This window comes from Rhinopithecus roxellana, chromosome 15, assembly GCF_007565055.1.
Source record: "Rhinopithecus roxellana isolate Shanxi Qingling chromosome 15, ASM756505v1, whole genome shotgun sequence".
Classification (NCBI taxonomy): domain Eukaryota; kingdom Metazoa; phylum Chordata; class Mammalia; order Primates; family Cercopithecidae; genus Rhinopithecus; species Rhinopithecus roxellana.
This window is the reverse complement of record NC_044563.1, coordinates 93317468-93340818: the sequence shown is the minus strand read 5'-3', so window position 1 is coordinate 93340818 and position 23351 is coordinate 93317468. Positions and strand designations below refer to the sequence as shown.

General features: G+C 46.2%; 1 protein-coding gene across 22 annotated transcripts in view; it reads right to left on the bottom strand.

Annotated features, from left to right (window-relative positions):
• ARNTL (aryl hydrocarbon receptor nuclear translocator like) overlaps positions 1–23351 on the bottom strand; it is a 108860-nt gene that overhangs the window by 30436 nt on the left and 55073 nt on the right. For 9 of the 22 annotated variants that reach the window (XM_030918876.1, XM_030918877.1, XM_030918872.1 and 6 more), the window contains 4 exons: positions 7156–7281; positions 2779–2926; positions 451–489; positions 131–172 (listed from right to left, as the gene is read on the bottom strand). The exons of 1 other annotated variant lie outside the window; for it this stretch is intronic. In XM_030918876.1, the coding sequence (XP_030774736.1) occupies positions 131–172; positions 451–489; positions 2779–2918 (221 nt within the window). In that variant the 5' untranslated portion in view covers positions 2919–2926; positions 7156–7281. 12 more of the 22 variants (XM_030918885.1, XM_030918886.1, XM_030918884.1 and 9 more) reach the window with 4 other exon arrangements.

Here is a 23351-nt window from a genome sequence, read left to right as displayed (position 1 = left end):
CCTGTTCCCTGAGGAGGTGACAGTGCCCAACAGGACTCTTAGACAGGACCAAACATGCAGAGCCTCCTTAGCTGCTCTCTAAGCAACCAGAACTAGGAGGCTTTGTAGACAAAATGAGGTCCAAGATTACCTTGCATTTTTTATCCTTCCTTGGTGTTCTGTATATTCTAACCTGGGGGGAGGAAAAAGCAAAAGATAAAAACATAATTCCCTGGAGATGAATGGCAAAGTTACACATTGCTGTTTTCTTCTGCCCGATCCCTGTCATCTCTCTGCAGACACACAAGGGGATTGGGGGTTGAAGGGACACAGTGTGAGCCCACAGGCTCACAGCCTCCTTGCTCATCTCCAGTTGAGGACATGGGTGCTGCCCCAAGTAATAGAATGTGTAACAGTGCAAAGAAAATGGCTATAAGGATGCTGAAGTTCAAATTACTAGGTTCATGGTACCTTCCATGAGGGTCATCTTTGTCTGTGTCCATGCTTTCTCTGAAAAAACAAAAGAGAATGTGACTGCATGTTAATAAAGACATACAGAAGAGCTTCTTATCGTAAGACAGAAGGCTCTCATTTATCCAGAAACCAAACAATTAGAAAGCTGGAACAGCCACAGTATCGATTAATGATGTATAATAAGGGTAAAACAAACAAACAGAAATTAACTTGAACTTACTATAAAACCTGGACCAGCTTCTCAGGTTATCAAACAAAAGTTATTGTCCCAAAAGAGTTTGTGTGTTAATATATATTTTACCATATTCTGATTGTTTGAAAATTGGGAATATGTAGTGTTTATAAAAATGCTTAGTTAAGCATAGGCTCGAAATATCTCTAACCTCTCATTATCCCCATAATTCTGGATAAATGAAGCTTATTCCATTTGCAAAACATATTGAGCATCAAAGACAAATGTGCACACATATCTATTTGGCAGGGAAGGGGTGAAGTGAGGAGGGTGGAATTAAAGTACCAACAAAGTACTGAGCAGAGCCCCAGGCAGCTTTTCAAAGGCACTGCTGCCAAGTGTTCTGCTTCTCAGTTAGGTAGGAACCCCTAGACTTCAGGAATTGGGATGGAGGGGCGTAGTGGGGCTGAGGGCCACAGAGGGTCCTGGGGTCACAGCAAAGATCTCTCTCCCTTTCACAGACTCCAGAAATCCAAGTTTCGTTGCATCCTGTGGTTCACTAGAAGAAAACAGACTGAAATCCCCAGAGGAAGGAGTTCCAAACCCCCCTCACAGCCTCCTCCAATCCATACATTTATCAGGAGGGCATGGACTGCCAGCTGGGCCTCTCTCCTTTTTCCTTTATCCCATAGGAAAGGAGAGATCATGGCCCTTCAAACAATGTAATCCCAAGGGCAAAAATAGCTGTTTCTAGGAGCACTGGATCATATCATGGGCATTCTAGAACAGTGTTCCCAATCAGACGCCCTGGGGTTCCTCACAGGCAGAAGGTTTCCCCAGCTAGTTCTAAAGTTCAGAGATCATGCAGGCCGCACGGAAAGACAAAAATTCCCCCCTCCCTTTTGTCTAGAATTCTATCTGTTCCTTGAGGCCAGGTGACAATCTCAGGTGAGAAAAAGCTCTGCCTGACAGTCACAGATGACTTCAGTTACATTAAAATGATAATGAAAGGGATTACAGTTGCTTAATTAATTGAGTCTCCATGAATTACAGAAGATTAGCAAACCAGAGTCCACAAGGGAAATCTTGGGTGGTGACCAGGCTGGAACCCACAGGTCTACATGACAGAGGCCTTAGAACACATCAGTGGCTCCCTCAGCGCTTGCTCAAGACAAAGGGTTTGTGGCCAACACCTCACAGTCTTTCTGCTGGGGAGTTACTGCTATGGAAGAACGCCCTCACAGCCCTCATACCCACTCTCCAGCCCCTGGGTGTTGGCTGTCTTAATCATCTGGGATAACTTACATATTAATCATAGCATCTCCTAGTGGGCATCTGACCTCCAGCCATTGTGCTCCCCAAATTCGACCTGTGAACTTCAGCAGAAAGGACATCTGCTGTAGGGGGGATACCTCCTCGGAGATTTTCCCTCATTAAACAAAAGAAAACCTCTTAAATGGACATTTGGGTAAGATTCCACGCAGGTGCTTCGGCAAAAGAAAATGTGCCTTTGAGTGTTCTACACTGCCTTATTCCCGAGGTGTTTGTACATATATGGAAGGGATGACTGTGAGTGTGAAAATTTACTTACTCAAAAGAAAAGTCATTAAGTCTAAAAATAAACAAAAATACTATTTAATATAACAAGTTCCTAGTAATTTAAACAATGTTTAAGGACAATATCAATGTTCCTAAATTGTTTTCAGAGAGGACCTCCACTCATTCCTCCCATAAACATTCGTTAAGCACCTGACACTTGCTGTCTTCCTCAGAGAGGTCCTTGGGCTAAGCTCTCTTTGAACCCCCTGAGATGACACCCATAGACTTAACCCTCTTGCTCAAAGGAGCAATGAAAGAAGAGGAAGAAAGGGGTAAAAGGCAGAACTTGGCCTTAAGGCTGTTCTTTTTCTCTGGGTGTAGAACATTTTGGGAATAGGAGGTGGAAGTTAAACGCCTCAGTAGTACTGAAGGCTCCCTTCTTGCTTACAAACTAGGGGAAGGTAAAGCCAAAACCCAACTGTGTAGCCACCTAGAGTTGGGTTTTTTATTCCCATCCCCTTTTCCAGGAGAAACAGTAGCTGGTCGCTAGATGTTCCATGCCCAAGAACTGACACCAAGTTTAACAAGAGGAAGACATGCCCCAAAGGCCTTACTGGTAGTCAGTGGAGCTGCCTTTCCGTTTGCGGTTGCAATCCACACCACTGGTACCAAGAGAGCCGGAAAGCAGGTCAGTGGGGCCCGGGGACATGAAATCACTGATGGTTGAAGAAATGTCCATTCTCTGGTCTGCCATTGGATGATCTGGAATTGTTACAAGATGCACAAAGGCGTGTTTATTTCGATGAGCTCTCGAAAGCGGTGGAGAACCCAGGGTGGTGTTTGGGGGTTTGGTGGTGGGGCGGGCGGGGCGGGGGGAGACCCAGGGCTGGTTTACAGCAGCACTAACGCATCTCTCACACCCCTGGACCCAGAACAGGCATGATAGAATGGAAAGAGTATCATATTTATTTTAAGAGTTTTTGTAGGAAATTTAAGCTCGCCTGCTCATTTTTCTGGTGAAGACATAAAAGCCTAGAGAAGCTGAGCAGATTCTCAGTCCCTGTGCTGTGGCATGGAAAAACTAAACCAGAACCAGAAACTCTAGGAGTGACAACCCAGGGCAGTTCCCACTGAGGGGACCAAATATCCCAGATGTTCTCCGACAATGCTAATTATTTTTCCTCCCTTTTCTCCACCAACAAAGCTAATTTTATTTTATTTTTATTTTTTACTTGTTTTGAGACAAAGGCTCACTCTGTCAACCAGGCTGGAGTGCAGTGGTGCAATCTCAGCTCACTACAACCTCCACCTGCCAGGTTCAAGTGATTCTCATGCCGCAGCCACCCAAAACGCTGGGAAGCTGGGACTAAAGGTGTACACCACCACACCTGGTTAATTTTTGTATTTTTAGTAGAGATGGGGTTTCACCATGTTGGCCAGGCTGGTCTCGAACTCTCGGCTTCAAGAGATCTGCCCATCTCAGCCTCCCAAAGTGCTGGGATTACAAGTGTGAGCCACCACACCTGGCTGCTAATTGTATTTTCTTCTAATCAGTAAACATATGATCAAGGAAACAAATAAATGCAAGTTCCTTATTATCTTTGTACTTCTGTTAGGACTTTTGAGAGCTTGTTTGGAGGTCCTAGCAGAAGAGTGCAGTTACTCATACACCCTTGACCAAAGACTGGTCCTCCTCTATTGGAGATGGTCATCCTTTTTGAGCATACAGCTTTAGAAGGGACGCACATGGACTGGTGAGGGAGGAATGGGACACCCGCCTAGCCAGCCAGATCAGCTCAATCAACCCTGGTGATCAATGGGGTGACAGATGTTGTAGCCAGATCGTCCTCACATCCTGTTGTGACCTTTGTAAACATTGTAAGAAAGCAGAAAATATCCTTTCTTCCACTGTAAGTCTTACTTGGGAATCAGGAAAATATGGTCCCCTCTATCACGGCCCAGGCAGTCGGCCTGTTTTCCCCCACGGTCAGCATCCTTTGCAAGGAAAGCCATGAATGATGAAATGAAGACATTGTAAAGAAATTTGCAAAACATTTTGAGAACTCATATTTTAAAAGCATTAAGCAAACCAGCCCTTGAAAAGGGCCTAACAAGTGCCTTGCAATGGACTCTGACTCCAAGGCCAGTTGAAGAGGTTGGGGAGGGTGCCTGCCTATAGTCAGGGGGTCTGAGCTCCGTGAAGTAGGACTGGAGCTGTCACTATCCCCCTCTGGACCCAACTTCCCTTATCTACAAAACAGGAGGGTGAGTGTGAGCTACTGTTTCCCACTGTCACTGTTCTGCCGACAGATAAGTGAACCAGTTGCCTCTTGGTTAGATGACTGCCATTTTTTCACTTTGATAAGCACTGCTGGGGTGAACATCTTTGTGCATGTATCTCCTTGCATTTGAGCAATTATTTCTTAGAATAAATTTCTAAAGGTGGGACTGACAGGTCAAAAGGGGACACATGTATTCTGGAACATACTATAACACTGTGCTCCAGAAAAGCGACAATAATTTCTATCCCCAACAAGAGTTCTTGCCAGTCTGAAGAGGAAAAAAAGAAGATCTCATTGTTTTTACTTGTATTCTTCAGCTATTACTGATGGTGCTCTTCTGTTTACAGGCGTTTCTCTGTCTTCCCTTGTGTCTGCTCGTGTCCTGTTTTTCATAATGGCCTCCTACCCCGTGTTCACCTGTGTAACAGGGCATGGCTGGAGAAAACATGCCCCTTAGAGGCCTGCATGCCGCCCAGCGATGCTTCATTCCCCTGGCCATTTATTTTCTCATGCTGCGATGAAGGACTTCATACTTTGTCCTCTCTCCTCAAACTTCCATCATCTCCTCAGTCTCCACTCTCCGCTGAGGACTCTGCTTCTTAGTGAACTGAGAAAAGAGGCAGGTGCACACCCACCACCTCCTTAGATGCTCCTACTTAGGATCCCTACCCAGCTCATGCCTGGGATTCTACCTCTCCCACCTCCTCGAGACCACCATTTCAGAACCCTCGCCCCAGCCCAATCCTGCACCATCCACTCTCCCCACGCAACTGAATCATTTCCACTTGGGTAAAAACAAGAGTTATGTAATTCCCATCTTGGGAAAAATAAACTTACTTGAATACCATCCTCCTCCAGCTATTGTCCCATTTCTCTGTCTTTTTTCCTCTTATTCTCAATAACCCAACTCCAATCAGATTCTCTCCCCATCATTCCCACAAAACAGCCCTTGTCGGGCTGACCAGTGACCTCCCCACTGCTAGATCCAATGGCCAGTTCTCTCCTTGCCCATCAGCACATCCAGGAGAGCTGACCTTGCCCTTCTCACTGTCTCATGGCTTGGGAGATCCCCCTTCTTGCGGGCCTCCTTCCATTTCAGTGGTCACTCCTTTTTGCTCTCTTTGGCTGGCTCCTTCTCATCTCCCTCAACTCCAAGGAAGGGTCCCATGGATGTCCTGGGCCCTTTTCTCTATCTACACATGCTCTCCAGGGCCTCTAGTGTCATTCCTTCAAATACTATAAACACTGTAACAACTCCCAAATTTACATCTCCAGCCTAGATGTCACCCTGAATTACAGATTTTTATGGCCGACCACCTCCCTGACATCCTCACTTGAATATACAAGAGAGATGTCAAACTGAAACATCCATAACCAAAACTCTAATTCTCTCCAAGCCAAGCCTCTCAGTCATTCCTATGTCAATCCTTCTGGTTGCCAGGCCCCATACCTAGAAGCCATCCTGACTCCTTTCTTTCACAACCTGAATTCAATCCATCAGCAAATCCTATCAGCTCGACATTCCAAAAACAGCAAATTTGCTATCAGCTCGACATTCATTGACTTTCCCTTTTTCTTCACATGTCATTTCATCAGTGAAGCCCCCTTGAATAGCCATATAATGCAAACCCTGCCAAGCCTTCCTAGCCCAGCCCCCTGCTTAATGTTTTGTCCTTAGCCCTTATCAACACGTGACCTACCACAATCTCCCATATTCACTGGCTGTCCTCTCCAGCAGGATCTAAGCACCAGGACAGCAGGCACAGTAATTACTCCCTGTGCCCTTAGTGCCCAGAATACTTTCTACTACATACTAAGTGCTCAATAAACATATATTGAATGAAAGAATAAATTTGTATACTAAGAATATTAATTTGTTCATCATTGATGTTGCCAACACTTTTTCCACCCTTTTGCTTTTTAACTTTGTTTACGATATTTGTATGTGGCACCAAAAGTGACATGTTTTAAAAGCCTTTTCTTACCCAGAATAATATAAATATTCTCTTTTTTTCTAAGATTTTAATGATTTTTTTAATTTAATGCTATTTGGAAATTATTTTGATATACTACCTAAGCTTAGGAATTTATTTCCCTCTAACGGATAGGAAATGTTTTCTAACATCATTTGCCAGCTCATACATCCCATTGTCACTAACCTGAAATACACCTTTATTGATTTATCACCTATTTCTGGACTCTCTACTCTGTTCCTCTGATCTAGTTATTTCCATCACAGTACCATACTGTTTTTATGACTGTGCTTTAGAATACATTTTAATAGCTAGCAGAACAAATACTCTCTCATCGCTCTTTATTTTCAGAAATTTCCTAGCTATTCCTCTCTGATTTACCCCTCAAGAAGTATTTCATGATTATTTAATCATATTAAAGACCCTGTTGGGTGGGTGACGTTGTTATTTTGTCATTAACATTTACAGAAGCAGGGCCAGGAAAGAGTACCGAGCCCTGCCCTCAGGGTCTTGGTAACTTATGGAGCCCTGGCCCCCTTGGACCACATAGCAGACATGAAGTACCTCCAGAATCCCCCCACTCCCTTTTTTGACTAGTCAAACAACCGCATGAGGTGGAATATCCCAAGTTTCAGAGTTCCTGGAAGAAACTACACTTCCTAAAGGAAGAACCGCCATGCAAGCTACCAATAATCATCAGTTCACAGGGGGCAGGAAAGGGATACTACTTTGTTACCTGAAGTTACAGTTCTTACACCCCAGATCCAGCTTGGGAGGAGTTAGGGGCCTCTGGACTTGGTCACCTCAAAGCGATTTTCATGTTTTATAATTTCTTTTCAGGCGGTCAGCTTCTTCCAAAAACCTACAGTGAGGGCCACAAGAAAAGAAAACCCAGACAGGTCACTTTGAGGTAAGTAAATGTAAAAATCTCTCATTAGCTAAGGGAGACAGTGGAGATGGTTCATGACTCCTAATTACAGGGAGGAAGGCTGGGCGAGCACGTCACACTGTACCGGCACTCACCACCCCTTGCTGCCTGGCCATCCTTCAGCTTCTTGTTAAAGCTGAGTTGCAAACACATGAAAAAAATCTGGCAGGAGATATTTTCTGTGAAAAACAATGCCTTCAAAGTTACTAAAACTGGATTCTTGGGCATGTCCTTAGAAGGAAGTTAGTTGTGTTTTTTTTTATTTCTCCTACGGGGTCAAGTAATCATAATTGTGAAAACTTGCTGAGTGTGATTTTGCGTCAGGCTCTATCCTTATTGTTTCACGTAGATTAACTCATTGAAACCTGAAAGTAACTCTGTGAGGTAGACACTCCTGTGTTCTCCATTTTACAGAAGAGACTGAGGCACAGAGAGGTGGAGAAACTAGCCAAAGTCACATAGCAAGAGAGTGGTGGCCTCCAGAAGCTACCTCACTGCTGAAGACACCACTTAGCCCTTGCTAGGTTGAAGGTAGTGGCCTGAAGCCAGACAACAAGAACAATGAAAAACAACAGAAAACAAGTCTTCAGAAAACATTAAGCGGAAACATAATGCCAGCAGAGCCAACACCTGAAACTAACTGCTCAACAAGCTCCTCGGTCTAAAGAAAACATCAGTGAATATCAAGTGCATCTGGGCACATACGAAGTTAAGAAAGAAAGAAATTCTGAAACAGGGTTCATGGTAGCCACGTGGCAGTGCTGCCCTCCCACTTACTGAAAGGACTGAGGGGTCTCCTCTCCACCCTAGGACTCATGTGGAGGATTCCTGTGTCTGGCAGGAACTGGCTCTGAAAGGAAGAAAAGGGTCACCCCACATCCTCCTAATCCATCCCTGCACTGCCTTGAGATGGCAAGATTTAGATTTTAAATGGGGCTTTCCTGACCTTTCTGAAGCAAAAATTTTGGCATTTCAAATTCCACTGGTTAATTCTTGCAGTCTTTGGGGTATCTCTGCCTCGATCGTTATAGAGATCTCCAAATGAGTATCTGCAAGTACAACTGCTTCCAGCCTCCCAAGGCATTCATTCCCCATTGCAATCTGATTCAAGAACCCTCACTGTCGGATTCTGTTAACCCCAGTCTGGGCACATGCAAATAATGTGACCAGAAATTTTGGGCTTCTCGTTCTTGAGCCTCAACTGGTAAAGCAGCAGCAAATGGATGTGAAATCCCCAGGCTTAATATACATAATTCCATCTAAATCTGATTCTCTGTTTAGGTCACACGCTATCCTCCCAGCCCCCAAATTAGCAACCCAGAACCTACCTTTGGCTTCCTTCCTCTCTCCCTCCCACACCCCACAGCCCCCACACAACCCTCTAAGGGATGGGCCCAGCCACTTCCCTCTAGCTCCTTGTCACTGCCTCTCTTCAGTCTGCTGTCCTCTCCAGCCCCATCCCCTCCCCACTGTGGTCAGAGGCGGGACACCCCCTTGCTCAGACCACTGCAATAGCTTCACTGCTCCCCCTAAGTCTTCCAGAAAAAGTTCACCAGCCCCCAACAGGAAACATCAGGCCTTGCTTAATCTTCAGCCCAACCCTCCCATCTGCTGCCCAAAGCCCCCAACAGACTAAAGACAATAGTTCCCAGAACCACCTGCCTCTGCTGGGCCCACATTTCTTGCAGGTGTGGCTCCCTTCAACCACCCTGTCACCTGATAAACTCCTACTTTCCTTTCCTGTGCCTGCGGGCACATCTCCTGGAGAAGCCTTCAGAGTTGTATCCTCTCTCCCTGGCTCTCCTGCAGCAGCTCCTGCCCAGGTTCCTTCATGCCCTGTGGCCATTCTCTGCTTGTAGGCGTGTCTCCTCCACCACCCATAAGCTTCAGGGAGGTAGGGCCTTATTTATAGGCATCTCCTGTGCCTGGTCTCATGCCTCACTCCAGGTGGTACTCAACAAATGCTAAATAAATGAAGAACTTCATGTCCTTTCTGGTTCTCTGAGTTTCCTGAAATTTACTTAATTATTTAATTATTTTTTGAGACAGTCTTGCTCTGTCGCCCAGGCTGGAGTGCAATGGCATGATCTCGGCTCACTGCAACCTCCATCTCCTGGGCTCAAACTATCCTCCTGCCTCAGTTTGCTATATAGGTGGGACTACAGGTGTGCACCACCATCACGTCCAGCTAGTTTTTATATTTTTTGTAGAGAGGAGGCTTTGCAATGTTGCCCAGGCTGGTCTCAAAGTCCTGGGCTCAAGCAGTCTGCCCATCTCGGCCTCTCAAAGTGCTGAGATTACAGGCGTGAGCCACCATGCCCGGCCCTGAGTTCCTTGAAATTTAGATGAAGGATCCAAATTTCAAGCACTAAACTCCATATGAAATTTCTCATTTTGATCAATTTTCCCAATATTCAAATTTACTTTAAAGAAATAATAATAATAAATGCTAATAGATTTTGGTACTTTTGCAAAACAAAAATCAAAAAGCCTTTTTAATTTTTTTGAGACAGGGTCTCACCCTATTGCCCGGCTGGGGTGCAGTGGTGTGATCACAGCTCACTGCAACCTAGAATTCCTAGCCTCAAGTGATCCTCCCACCTCAGCCTCTCAAGTAGCTGGGACTACAGGCATGTGCCACCATACGCAGCTAACTTTTTACTTTTAGAAGAGACAAGGTCTCACTATGCTGCCCAGACTCCTGGGCTCAAGCAATCCCTCCATCTCAGCCTCCCAAAATGTTGGGATTATGGGCATGAGCCACCACGCCCAGCCTCAAAAGCCTCTCTTGCATGCTTAGACAAGGTAAGGAAGCTAAACCAGTTGTGACACTTAATTAACATTATTTCTGGGAAACTGTTTTCTGCCCAAGAAGGCATGTTTAGATGCAAGAACAATAAACAAAACAACAAAAAAATTAAAAAAAAAAGAAAGCCTCTTTCTGGGCTACTTTCAAAAGGGATTTGAGCCAAAAGAGGTGCCTTTGAGAGAGTACCCTTGCCAAGGGTGGGCTCTGAGGGCCGCCCTGACCCGGCCATCCACATGGCATGTGGTGAGGATGCTCTGGGGAGAGCGTGGCCTGTGGTCCTGGAGTCAGGGGCTGCAGGTGTGCCCACTTCCGAGCTAGAGAGTCCCAAAGGTGAGATGGAGTCTTGCTGGACTGCCAGAGAAAGCAGGGCATGGAGGGACTTGCACAGGATGCCTTGGAAGAATGTGAGGGCACCCTCCATTCCACAGAGGAGCATGGCGAAAGGATCTCAGGGGTCCCACAGGAAGGAGCAAGGAGGGTGGAAGAGAAGTCACAGCCCAGGCTGCCCTGCAGAGAGAGGCCTTGGCAGCTGAGAAAGGCGAGGGCATCAACCACTAGAAGGCGTCCAAAGGAGATACAGCTGCTCCTCTGAGCAGAGCAGGGTAAAGCTGAACACTGCCCCTCAAGAAACCCATACCCACTATCTACAGGAAGATGACCACATCCAAGACCCCCAATCCAGACCAGGTGACTCTTCTTTCCCTGGTCCCTGCTCCAGCACCCTAAAAAGCAAAAGAACAGAAAGGTGAGCCTGGCAGAGTGGATCAGTGTTCCAGGCTGAGCTACCCCACCCAGTGGGAAGGTTCTGCACAGCCTGGTGGCAGGGCTGGCCATGTGACTGACCCTGACCAGTGAATGAGAGCAGAAGTGACAGCCACAGCCTTCTAAAGGACCTTTAACATGTGTTCCTCTGTCTGCCCAAGACCGTCAATTTTCTGGATAGAGGCTCCTCCTTTAGCCAAGGCCCTGGATGGACAGTAGCACAACGAAGAAATAAACCTTTGCTACAGTAAGCCACTGAAATGTTGAGGTTGTTTATTACCAGGGTGACCAACTCATCCATTTGCCCGGGACCTTCCCATTCAGCACTGAAAGTCCTGCATCCCAGGAAACTCCTCTGTCCCAGACAAACCAGAATGGTTGGTCCCATAGTCAGTGCTATTGTACAACTCATCGTATGGTGACAGACACGGGCAGGAAGAAGGAAATTAAGACTAGGATTCTACAGCCACAGATCAAGCCTGATCCAAGAGCAGGAACAGGAAACAATGGCATTTACAATAAACAAGTTTAATCTTCACAATAATCTATCCACTCATTGTGATCATTATCCCAATTTTCAAGGCGAGGAACTAAGAACTGAAGAGGTAACTTGTCTTACTTAAAATGACACAGCTAGCAAGTGGGGATGAAACCCAGGTATGTCCAGCTTTACTGCTGGTGCTTCTAACTACCACACTGCTGCCAATCCTGCCTCCAAAAACCACCTCCCAAAAGTATAATACAGAGACAAAAGCAACACAAACAAACAAAACATAAAAAGCAAGCATTCCTGGAAAAGGAACAAGGAGAATTTCTAAGAAAAAGAAATCCTGGGTCAGGAAAGCTACAGGAACTGAGCAAACAAGTTATCTCTGAGCTTCCTGGCAGCCAGGGCAGAGATTGAAATGCTAGCTCTCACTCTTTTAAGACCTGGAAGTGTATCAGGGAGTTCATCAGGACAGGCCTGAGCAAGGAGAGCTGTCTCTGGGAAGGTTCTCTCTATGGGACCTGAGTAATACTATGCTGAATGGCTTGGGGAAAACAAGTGTTATAAAAGAACAGAGGACTTCCCCCCTTTTTAAAATGGGACCCCAGTGAAGGCCTGCCTCTCCTTCTGGCCCACAGTGTTACCCCTAGTGTGACAGCTGGGTGGAGCTCTGTTAAAACACTTGGTGAAGCCCCAGAATGTCACTTGGGTAGCAGTCTTCCATGATGTGGCGAGCTTAGGAAAATAGGGACAATAGTGAATCAACACCCTTGACGACCCTGTCTGGTATCCGTGTGCTTACTGATCTACTTCTCCACAAAACTCTCAATCCCCAGCAGGGGTGCGTGAGTTGCCACCTCTGCATTCCCACAACCTATCTACAGGGAGCTGGCCCTGAGCACAGCACATGCTCCAGAAGTACTGCTCTCCTTCCCCAGCCCAAACAGCCACGACAGATGGCCCCTGGCCCCACTCTTCACTACATGGTGCCTGTGAAGTAAACACTGAATTGCTCTGACCTTTTCATGCTCTGATCTGTTCAGAGGGCGGTACCTCTGAGCAGAGGTGAGAGGCTGATGGGGTCCTGTCCCCATTGCAAGTCCTGCCCGACCTCCATGGTTACTGTGACCGCCTGTGGGGAGCCTTGCTTTGCAACAGATTTAGAAAACCTTCACTGAATGTCAGCAGATGCCCTGAACCTAAGGTAACAGGTGTTTGCACGAGGATCATTCAATAAGTATTTCTCTAGCCCCTAGCAGAAACCACAATGGGGACAAAGACAGAAATCAGCAGTCCTTACGTTCAAGATGTCCTCAGTCCAGCTAGAGGGACAAGTGTTTTAATAAGTACATGTCAGCATGATCAATTCAACAGGCAAGCCATGTTTACAGCTGTACAAGCAATGCACTGCCCTACTCCGGAGGTGCCTGGGGGTTTAGAAGTGGCAGATATTTGTTGAGTCATGATGACAACTCTCCAGCAGGTGGCAGTCAAGTGTCTTGAGGAAGGCTTTTTTTTTTGTAGCAGTGGGGCATAACGAAGGTACAAGAGCAGAACAGACGAAAAAATGATTTGCTTGTGGGCTTGGGTGTGTGTGGAGAGGTGCTGAGGAGGTATTAATAAAAGGAGAACAGACCAGCGAAGAGGTCTTATGAGGTGTTGCAGGGGTTTGCCGGGTGGCCTGGCTGGTAGGGACAATGCCCTGAGCAGAGGACAGCAGTATATGCAGTGGTACTTCAGTCTCAAAGGTGCTGGTTGTCGGTGTTGGGGTGTGAGGAGGGCCCATTTGTGGCCCTTGGGTACCCAAATTCAACTGGTAGCTCTAGACGCTTGTGGATCCCCAAATTAAACATCAATCAAGGAGACGGCATTTGGAGCTATGGGGCTTGATCAGTTGAGAGGATCCCGCAAGGAGTAAGATTTGTAAATCTGGGGCACTATGTCAATCAAAACAAGGCTGGTCTTTGTGGAAAAGACCCCCAATATCGTTGATAGAGGAGAGTCCACAGAATCCCAGTCTCCCAGACAGCTACTGAGCGTTGGTAGAGGGATTCAGAGATCTAACTAAGTCACCAAACAGGACTAGTTCCCCCAGGGCATGCACCTAGCTCAGTAAAGGCACTCGGTTTGCTGAATGATAAAAGAGATGTCTTCTTAACCCTTTGCCAAGTCCATCACTGAGGTGTAGAAAGAGAACAAGCTACCAACCCACTGGGCATCCTGGGGGAACTCTTGGTCCTGGATGTGGAGGTACAGGCCACAGATGAGACAGCTGTGGAAAGTGGCCTGACTCCACCTGACCACTGAGCAGCCGCCCAAATTGAAGTGGCCCAGGATGAGCAAACAAAATGGTCACAATGGGAGCATCTGAGTTGGCAAGCAGATTGAGGAGATTACTCTTTCAACAGGGCTGATTATAATGACTGCAGAATGAGTTGGAGTCCCAGGAACCATCAATCCCCTTAACATTTCCATGAGGCATCTGAAAAGGGAACTGATACCACTTAGTGCTTTTACTGCTCTAGACCCTTTATAACATAGTGATTCAAAGCATGCTCTCTGACGGGAGATGGCGGTCAAGTTTCAAATCCTGACCCCATCATGTATGAGTGCCTAGCATTCAAATCTCAGGTCCCACATTTACCAGCCGTGTGACGTTGGGCACAACATTTAGTCTGTATGTGTCATTGGTCTCTGACCCAACCTGTAGGATAAGGATAACATTACCTGCCTCACAGTTGTGGTGAAGAGTAAGTGAGATATATAAAGTGCTCAGAATGGTGTCTGGAGCATAACAAGCCCTCTGTAAGTGTCATTATTATCTTCCCATTAACCATCACAACAGTCTCATAAGACAACTAGCTAATGTTTCATCCGCTATCTTACAGATAAGGAAACTAAGTTTGAGAGGGTAAGTAACTTGATCGAGATCAGTGATTTTGTATAATGGGAAGGCAGATTTAAACACAGGCCAGTCCCATCTAAAGCCCATACTCCTTCCACTGTACAGCACAGCCTCCATGCAAACTAAGAAATGGGCACAGTCCAGAGGGTGCAGGGATTTACAAATTCTTCAAAAAGTACTTCCCAAAGTTTTGCCATCGAACACTAATCCCACAGGATTGTAATGATGTTATCTGGGGGTAAAAATCAGGGGCCAAATACGTATAGGGAATGCTGGGTTCAATAGTTAGGTGTTTCTTCTGCAAGGCTTCTTGGACCTTTAAAGATGGGCCCATGGAGGGTGAAGGTCTAAGGGCAGTGGAGTCTGAGTCCCAAGTGTATGCATCCACACACCATTTATCACCTCACGTCTAACAGCCAAGGGTTCCATGGGGCACACAAGGGGAACCGTGCTCTGCAAAGCCATTCAGGATTAAGAGTCCCCTCCTGTGTGACCCTCCCCTCCCCCTGCTGATTTCCTCACCAGAAAGAGCTTATTTCCCAGCCTCTTGGCTCCTCTGAAAGCCCTCCAGGCTCTGAAGCTCATGTCCCACTTTTTCTTACGAGTGGTCTCTGGCCACTTCCTTTGCGTAGTGCGTGCTCACTGGCCTGGCACTCTCCTCTGCCCCTCATGCAGACCCTATGCATTTAGCCCACGGCATGTCCCAGAACCAGGAATTTTTTGCAAGAGTTTTCCCCCAGCCTAGACCCCAGAGATGGTCTGCTTTACCTGGAGGACAACATGGGATCTGAAGCCACAAAGAGAACTCCCAGGTGCTTCCTCTCCCCAGGCAGGGTCCAGGCCTTGTTCCCCTCTGCACCCCGGCACCTAGCACTCCACATCTGGGGGCACGGCCGGGGGCAATATGTGCTCTCTGTCTGCCACACCCCTCCAGTCCTGCCACTTCCACTCTGGGGACCAGGCTGGTGAGGCCAAAGCTCTCTTCCCAACCCTTGGTCTCAACACGCCCCGCGTTCAAAGAGGGCACAGGGTACAATCCCTGATGGAAGCAAGAAGGATCAACGAGTCATGCTCAAGGACCAGCTAAGTGAAGGCGCATCCACCTGGCTCCTATTTCTTTTCATTGTTTTCCTGCCTGTCCTTGTCTTTAATTGCTACAGAGTAAGAGGAGAGAGCCTGGTTCTACAGACTCAGTGGAGGAACACTCCTTTCACCAACAAACTTACTGCCTGAAGTTGAAGAAAATTCTGGAAAACATCTGCGTCTTGTTCTAAAGGAAACAAAAGAATGCACTGCTGTTATTTGGTGGCAAAGGGAGAGAGGCCAGTGTGAGGGAGGGTGGAGTTAGGATGGAGCACCTGAAAGGTGCTTGTGTTTCTGGCTAGGGCTTAGGGTTTGCCAACAAGACAAGCTGGGCCAGGCGGCAGGGGCTGGGCTCAGGGCGGGCTGAGACGCAAAGAAGAAAACCACATGCCTTCTTCGAGAATGTGGGGAGAATGGGAAGAACATTCAACAGCAGAGAAAGGGAATATTATAGGATCTTAGATGGAACGGCCTACACCTTTTACCACAGTAAAGAGCAAGGCCAGCTACAAAGCAAGGTGGTGGGACCCCAGAACAGGCAGGAAGGGATGTGTGGGGCGGGAAGCCTGCAGAACAGCACAGCCTCCTGGCAAGGCCGGGCAGTGGGCATGTCTCCAGAGCAGGCTGGCCAGGTATGGGACCTTCCTGACAGAAGAAGGAAGCAAGTGGCAGCAGAAGAAGAGGCTGAGGGTTCTCCCCCAGGTACCAGAAAGGCAGGAAAAGGTGGGTTCTGACAATAGAGTGAGGGGATTCTGGGTGCCTGAGGAGAGGTAGGGCAGGATGGTGGTCAGTGCGGGGCCTCTCGGGTTCCATTTCCAGCCCTGCCACTTACTAGTTACATGTCCTAGGCAAATTAGGTGACCTCCAGGAGCTAGAGATGCCTCATCTGTAAAAGGGGGGGATTCCCTGCACTGGGTTGTTGCGCAGACCAAATGAGTTGAATATAAGAAAACACCTAGCATGCTCAGTGGTGCCTACTATGGCCATGGAAGTGGATGGCCTTGTGCTGGTTGAAAAGGGCGAAGGCTGGGAAAAGTGATGTCAGGAGATGCAAACTCAGGTTGAAATCTTGGGGATGCAGGAACTCAGAGATGGTGACAGCAGGGGTGGCAAGAGGACATGAAGGAACTTAAAGCTGGAGAGATCCAGGACAGTGACCTCTGGGAACGAGGAAGGAGTCGAGGAGAGTGGCTGCAGGGAAGGCTACAGGTGTCCTGGGGGTGGGTCTGGAAGGCATTCCAGAGGGCAGCATTTTGTAGCAGGAAGCATTGAGGACTCAAAAGAATTTGAAAAGTGAATGGAGTTTTAAGAGTCCAACTGCTTTGTTTTAATATAAAACAGAGAGACAACTCCGAAAAGCTTGGACTAGGGCAATGAGAAAGGTCGGTGGGATTTGAATAACAGAATTTTGGAGTTGCTCAGGGAGATAAGATGTAGAAAGCAAGGACAATGATTTCCTATGGAGATGAAGCCCACAGGAGGAGAAGGGGAACCCAGCAGGGTGACAGCTGCTGCTGAGGGGTGGGCTGCCCCACGGATTCTGGGGTGACACAGTAGCATCAGCTAAGGATGCTGGGGGTATCTGTTATGTCCCACCCAGCACAGGGTTTGGCTGACTGGCAAGGAGGCCTCGGATGGCTACCACTGCCCCAAAACCTTGAGGCAATCCAACACAGTTTATTGAGAACCCACATATGCCAGGTAATTTCTTCGGTGAAAGAATTGGTAATTTGAGTAAATTTCCACCACAAACTGCATGTAGTAGCCAAATTTTAATTCGGGACAATTTGGTAACAACGAAGACACTGTTGGTGCGCTGGCCCATGACCACTCATTAATCTCTCAACAAATATGTACTGAGGGCATCCAAGTGCTAGGCACTGCTCTCCACGGCAGTGCTGGGGATGGGGGTAGGGACACAAAAATCCTTGTCCTCATCTGGCACACCTCCTGGTGAGGAAGGCAAGAAAACCAAACAAGTAAGTCGGGTGCTGGGTGGCGGTAAGTGCTCAGGAGGAAAGTCAGAGATGGGGAGGAGGCAGACCATGGGAGGGAGGCAGTCAGGAAGGCCCCAAGGAGGCTGGACACGAGGAGGTAAGAGGCGACAGAGGTGTTCCAGGCAGAGGACAGCTGGTGAACAGGGCCACAGGGAGCTGCCCAGTGCTAAGGGACCAGTGACTTGTGGGGACCAGGGAGAGGAGACAGCTAAGGAAGGTGGGGGTGCAGTCAAAGGGCCAGGCCTGGGGGCTTGAAGACCCCAGTAAGGATCTTGGCCTTGACTCTGAGTAAAATGGGGAGTGACATGATCCCTCTTAGTTTTTACATCTGGCTGCAGTGGTGAGAAGACACCCTGCGTGTGTGTGTAAAGGCAGGGTAGAAAGCTGAGTTAGGAGACAGCTACAACAGTCCAGGGAAGAGATGCTGTGACTCAGCCCTCAGTATTAGGCGTGAGGGTGATGAGAAGCAGCTGGATTCTAGACATATTTCCAGGGGCTGTGCTGATCAATGGGATGTGAGGTGTAAGGGGAGTCAGTCTGAGTGGCCATGGCGGGGTGAAAAAAGTCAACTCTTGGTATGTTCTGAGAAGTTGATTCTTGGTATGCTCTAAAGGAATAGCCAATGGGTTTCCTGACGCTCTAGACATGGGGGTGACTCCCAGTCCATGAACTGCACAAAGGCCCCCAGCCAAGGGGGCAAAGCCACTTTCCAGGTACATGCCCCATGTGACAGCTGGAGGAAGAGGGCCCTGGACGCCATCCACCTATCCAGGGAGGAGCTGCTGGTTTGGGACATGTTCGGCATGGGATGCCTATGAGATGTCTAGGTGACACCACAGGCCCTGTTGCTGTGAGTGGAGGTGAAACAGAGCAGTCACCTGCCACCCCCACCCCTCTGAACACTGACCACGTCACATTTACTGAGCATCAAACACGTGCCTAGGATGGTTCCTGCCTTGACATGTCTCCTTCGGTCCTCATAATGACCTTTTGGGGGAGGCATTGACATCATATAGAAGATGACTGAGGCTTAGAGAGGTAAGGCAACTAGTCCAAGATCACACGGCTGAGAAGGGCCAGAGCAGGGACTGGAACCCAGATATGCCCAACTCCGGGCTGGGACTCTGCACATGCTCTGTTGCTTCAGTGACTCAGCAAATAAAAGCAACAGCTCTGTCCCAAGTAGGAGAAAGAGAGCAGGGCAGGCTCATACCCATCCCTCCTCCCACCTATGGTGCAAAGATGTCAAAAACCAGTACCAAGGGCATGAATAACCAATGTGCTGGCGGAATGGCACATCTGTTCAATGGGTTAACTAAAAGCCAGGAGATCCTTTCTGTTTAAACGTGAACAACTGAAAACGTTTCTAAAATGCACTTGTCCATTTGCCTGGCAAGCGCACTTGGAGGAAGATGATGTAATCTATAACGAGTCTCAGGATCTTCCCAGCCCTAGATCTAACATGTTGGTCTGAATGTATCCTGCCTGATCCCAGAAATAACCCAAGTTCCTCTTAATGAAAACGAAATCAGCTTGTTTTTTTCCTTCATTTGTCTCCTTCTGGCAAGAAGAATTAAAAAAAAAAACAACAACCCACAAACTTCAGAGATTTCAGTTTCATTTTTCTGAGCTTTGGATATAGTGAGTATCATGTTTCTGTGGGTCTGAACAGGCATGAGTCGTAGAGCTCAAGGTCATTTTTCTGAGAAAATAGTGCAGGAATCACAACAAAAATAACAACACAAAAACTAGTGGCAGAAACCACATACCAGGCTTTTTTTTCACGCTAGTCAGTGTTGTTTTGTTTAGTCCTCAAGGAAGAACTAATTAATTCTGAGAGGGGTCAGATAAATTGCCTGAAATTCCTCAGTTCACAAGTAGGAAAGCCAGGATTCAAACTCAGGTCTGTCTGACTCCAAAGCGCTATGACAACTGAAGCAATACTACCTTTTCTGAGTTAAAACAAAACAAAACAAAATCTCCTATAAATCAATAAAAAAGCAAATACTTCAGTGGAAAACTAAGCAAAGAATATGAATAGGAAACCACAAAAGATGAAACACAAAGACCAGTAAGTATACAAAAACATGCTCAATCTCATAACAGTCAAAATTGAATAGATAATATGCCACTTTCACTGCTCATATTAGCGAAGATTCTATTTTAAAGATAATACCAGTATTAGTGAAGATGTGGTAAATGGGCAGGTCAGTACACTGTATATCTGAATATAAACTGATATAGCTTTTGACAAAGTAATTTCATGTCTAAATTAAATTTTATGTTTAAGAATATCATCTCTTACATAGTACTCTTTTAATAGATATGCACTGGTATCTGTTAATATATCAATAGATAAAAATAGATATACATTTAACAAATTTTCATTTAATTAGTATTCATTAGTGAACTGATATACATTGATATACATTGGTGAAAAAGGATTCAAACTTATATACACAATATTTCCCAATCTTCTTATGTGTCTATAGAAAAAAGACAAGAAAACATTCACCAGCATATTAAGACATCTCCAACTGGTGAGATGGGTCATTTTTGTTTTAACATTATAATTTCTCAATTTTCCATCTTTTTCTATATTGGACATGAATTACTTATGTAATAAAATTTCATAAACACAGAAGGGACTGAAAGGAAGTAAACGGAAATGCTGATGGTAGCTGTCTTTGTGGGCTGAGACAATGGGTAGTGATTTTCATCTTTCAATTTCTCTACCTGTTTCAAACTTTCTCTTATGAGGTTGTGTTACTTTTGCACTAAGCAGAACTGTAAAACTTAGTAGTAAGTATTCAGGCTTTCTGTAACTATATCAACATCATAGAAAAGACTTCAACTAGTTTTCAGATAGGAATAACAAAGGACAGGGAAATCACACACCAGCTACCCTAGATGAAAGCCTTGGGAAATTTCCAACACAGCGAGTGTTAAGGGACCAAATGCTTACTGCCAGCCCACACATGACCACCAAGGCAGCATATGACACTGGCACATTCACAGTTCATGTTTGCCTTTTAGGTGTTGTGTTCAGTTCTGAACGCCTGGCTATCCATAGCATCAACCCAACAGGCGCACAACATTGCTGCTCAGTACAGTCAGTGCTGGGCAGCATGTTCCCTAGTGACAGTTGCTCTCTCCTGGGGACCCTCCTGGATGTCAGACCTTCGTGGTCCAACGGAAGAGCCCTCAGGTTTCAGGGCAGGTAGAGGCCCATGCTTGAGCAGGAAGCTTCTGGTAGACTGACTTCACCCACCCAACTTGGCCTACAAGTTACCCCCACGAGAAGCCTCATTACCTCCTTGACTTTCCCTTGGACCTGCCCACAGCTCCCAGAGTCAGTCTGACTCAGGCTGAGGTGCAGGTAGAGGACACAAAACAATCAAAACAAACTTAGTAAAGAGTGGGGAGCCTGGCTGGCTTTTCTTTCTTTAAAAGTCTATATGGGGACTTCTTAAATATATATATGCACAGGTGGGAGGAGTGAAAAAAAACAGAGATGGCAAAAATGAAAAAATATGACAATGGAAACTGTTTCAGGCTCTTTTAGGATTATATATTTTCTAAAAGGGACAGGGGAAACATCAAAACACCTCATTTCTCTGACAATGAATGCAGTTAAAAATTTGGACTTCTACTACATATCCTTATGTAAAAGGACATTTCTAAGAGATATGAAACCATTTCTTTTTATTTAAAGTCTGTCTTAGAATTTTTCTAGCTAATTTGTAAGCATGTGCGTGCATGTGCACACACTCTCTCTCTTGCTCTCTCATATTTTCAAAGACGCAATAAAATATTTTAAATATGTCCTTAGCTGTCTTGAAATCTGTAAACAATATAACATTACAACACTTATAATTCCAAAAATAATCAATATAATGCCCTAACTGTAATACAAAGAAGAAAGGAAATATAGTTAAAACTAAGACAATATGTAAATCAATATGCAAGTATTGAGGCACTGCTACACCAGAAAACATCATGAAAGACATATGAAATGCTTGCACCTATTCATAACAAATAGGTGCTATGAATAGGTGAACAAACCTATTCATAACAAATTCTTACACACTTGGTAGCTGTGTTCCTAGAAAATTCAGTATATACTAAAAACATGCAAAAATTATTTGTGTTTATGTGTTAATTGGAGTCAGATTCCAGGCTCAGATAATTTTAAGCAGGGTTTTGCCTACATGAATGCACTGAGCATTAGGCAACTGTGCAGGTGTTGGGCAATCTTTTGTTCCCCAAGCATTATATCTAGCACCTCTGCCTTCCCCTCTTCCTCCAATAAAGCCTGGTCTGAGTTGCTGTGACAGCCAGATCACCCACACACATTCCCATGATGTCCTATAGGGGGCGCGATGTACCCACTCAGAACCGGTAGCATTTCTACAGACAAAAAGAGGCAGAGAGGTTAGCTATTTACGCAAAACAACAGAGAAAACCCAATGGCAGACTGGACTAGAATAGACAGCGGAGGAAGAAGGAAGTTATTATTCTCATATTTATCTTTCTTCACTGCTAGACAATTGTGCCAAGCACTGTTATGTCCATACAGAATCTCATCTAATCCTCCTGTCAATCTTCTGGGTTAGTACTATTATCATCCCCATTTTTCAGATAAAGATATTACCTTTCAGGGAAGTGAGGTAACTCTCATAGCCCTATTTTTGGCAGAACCAGATTTTACCCAGTGCTTTTTACATTGCTTCAAGCTGTTCCCCTCCAGGTCTCTAAGTCGACGCCCCAGGGTCCCTCACTTTGCTGCTTAAGTCTCTGGAAAATAGTGACGAGAATGTGTGCTATCTGAAAAGCAACTCACAAAGAGAAAGATGGTTCAATCCCAGCATCTCAGCCCTTCTGGTCCTGTCAGTGTATGGCTCTGGCCAGAAAAGCCCAGGCATCCCAGAGCACGGGAAGCAAAGACTCTGGACGAAGTCACGGGCCATCTTTCTCTAGACTCCGGGAAGAGCCTGGCTAGAGGCACCAGGGATCATTTCAGGAGAATGTGTATTTGGCACCTACATCCCAGTTTTGGAGGGTAGGTGGTCATCACATCCCTCCACCCCCGTAACTGCTGGAGTTGTTCTCTGAGACTGAATATTGGATTAGGCACTTGAAGAGGTGACCCAGTTTTACAATTCTTAGGTACCTCTCTCCTTCTACTTTCTGGCCATAAAACCATGACTAAGCACTTTAAACAAGAAACCTATTGCTCAGGCACCATGTTCAGGAAAAGAAAACATCAAGAGCCCTGTATTTGTCACCTCGATCTAAAGTCACCATTTCATGAACCCTGTGGGGCCTGGCAGAGCTACAGGATGAACCCATTTGTTGGGGATAGGGCAGATGCCTCTGCCCTGCAGTCTGTTCTGTCAAAACAAATTCTGAAGGTTTCGTAGAAAATGGTTCAACTAAGGCTCCTGTCAAATGATTTCTTGCAAAGTAAGTTAAAGCAGGACCAGCCCAAGTCCAGTGCACCATAGGCTTATTTTTAGCATTATGCAGGAAAGGCTGTAAGATATTCTGGCACCACAACTAAGAGCATGGGCTGTGGAGTCACAATGCCCAGCCCCAAATCTCTGCTCTGCTGCTTGATTGTGTGGTTCTGGACAAGATGTGAGCCCTTGTTCCTTAGCTGCCTTATTGGTAAAACGAGGATGATGACAGGGCTTACCTCACTCGGTGATTCTAAGTCATAAATAAGACAATTCATGTACGGAGCTTAGAACAGTGCCTGGCCCATGGAAAGCACTCTCTGGATACATGTCACCTTTACTGGGATTAATACTGACTGCCATGCCATAGAAAGAATGGCTGAAGGCACTGGAGAACATAAACCTTGTGGAGGGAGATAGAGTGGTTGGAGAGGGAAAGGACGTGGGTCCATGAGCACTACCTTCAAACTTCTAAGGTGGAATTGCACCACGCCTATGGACC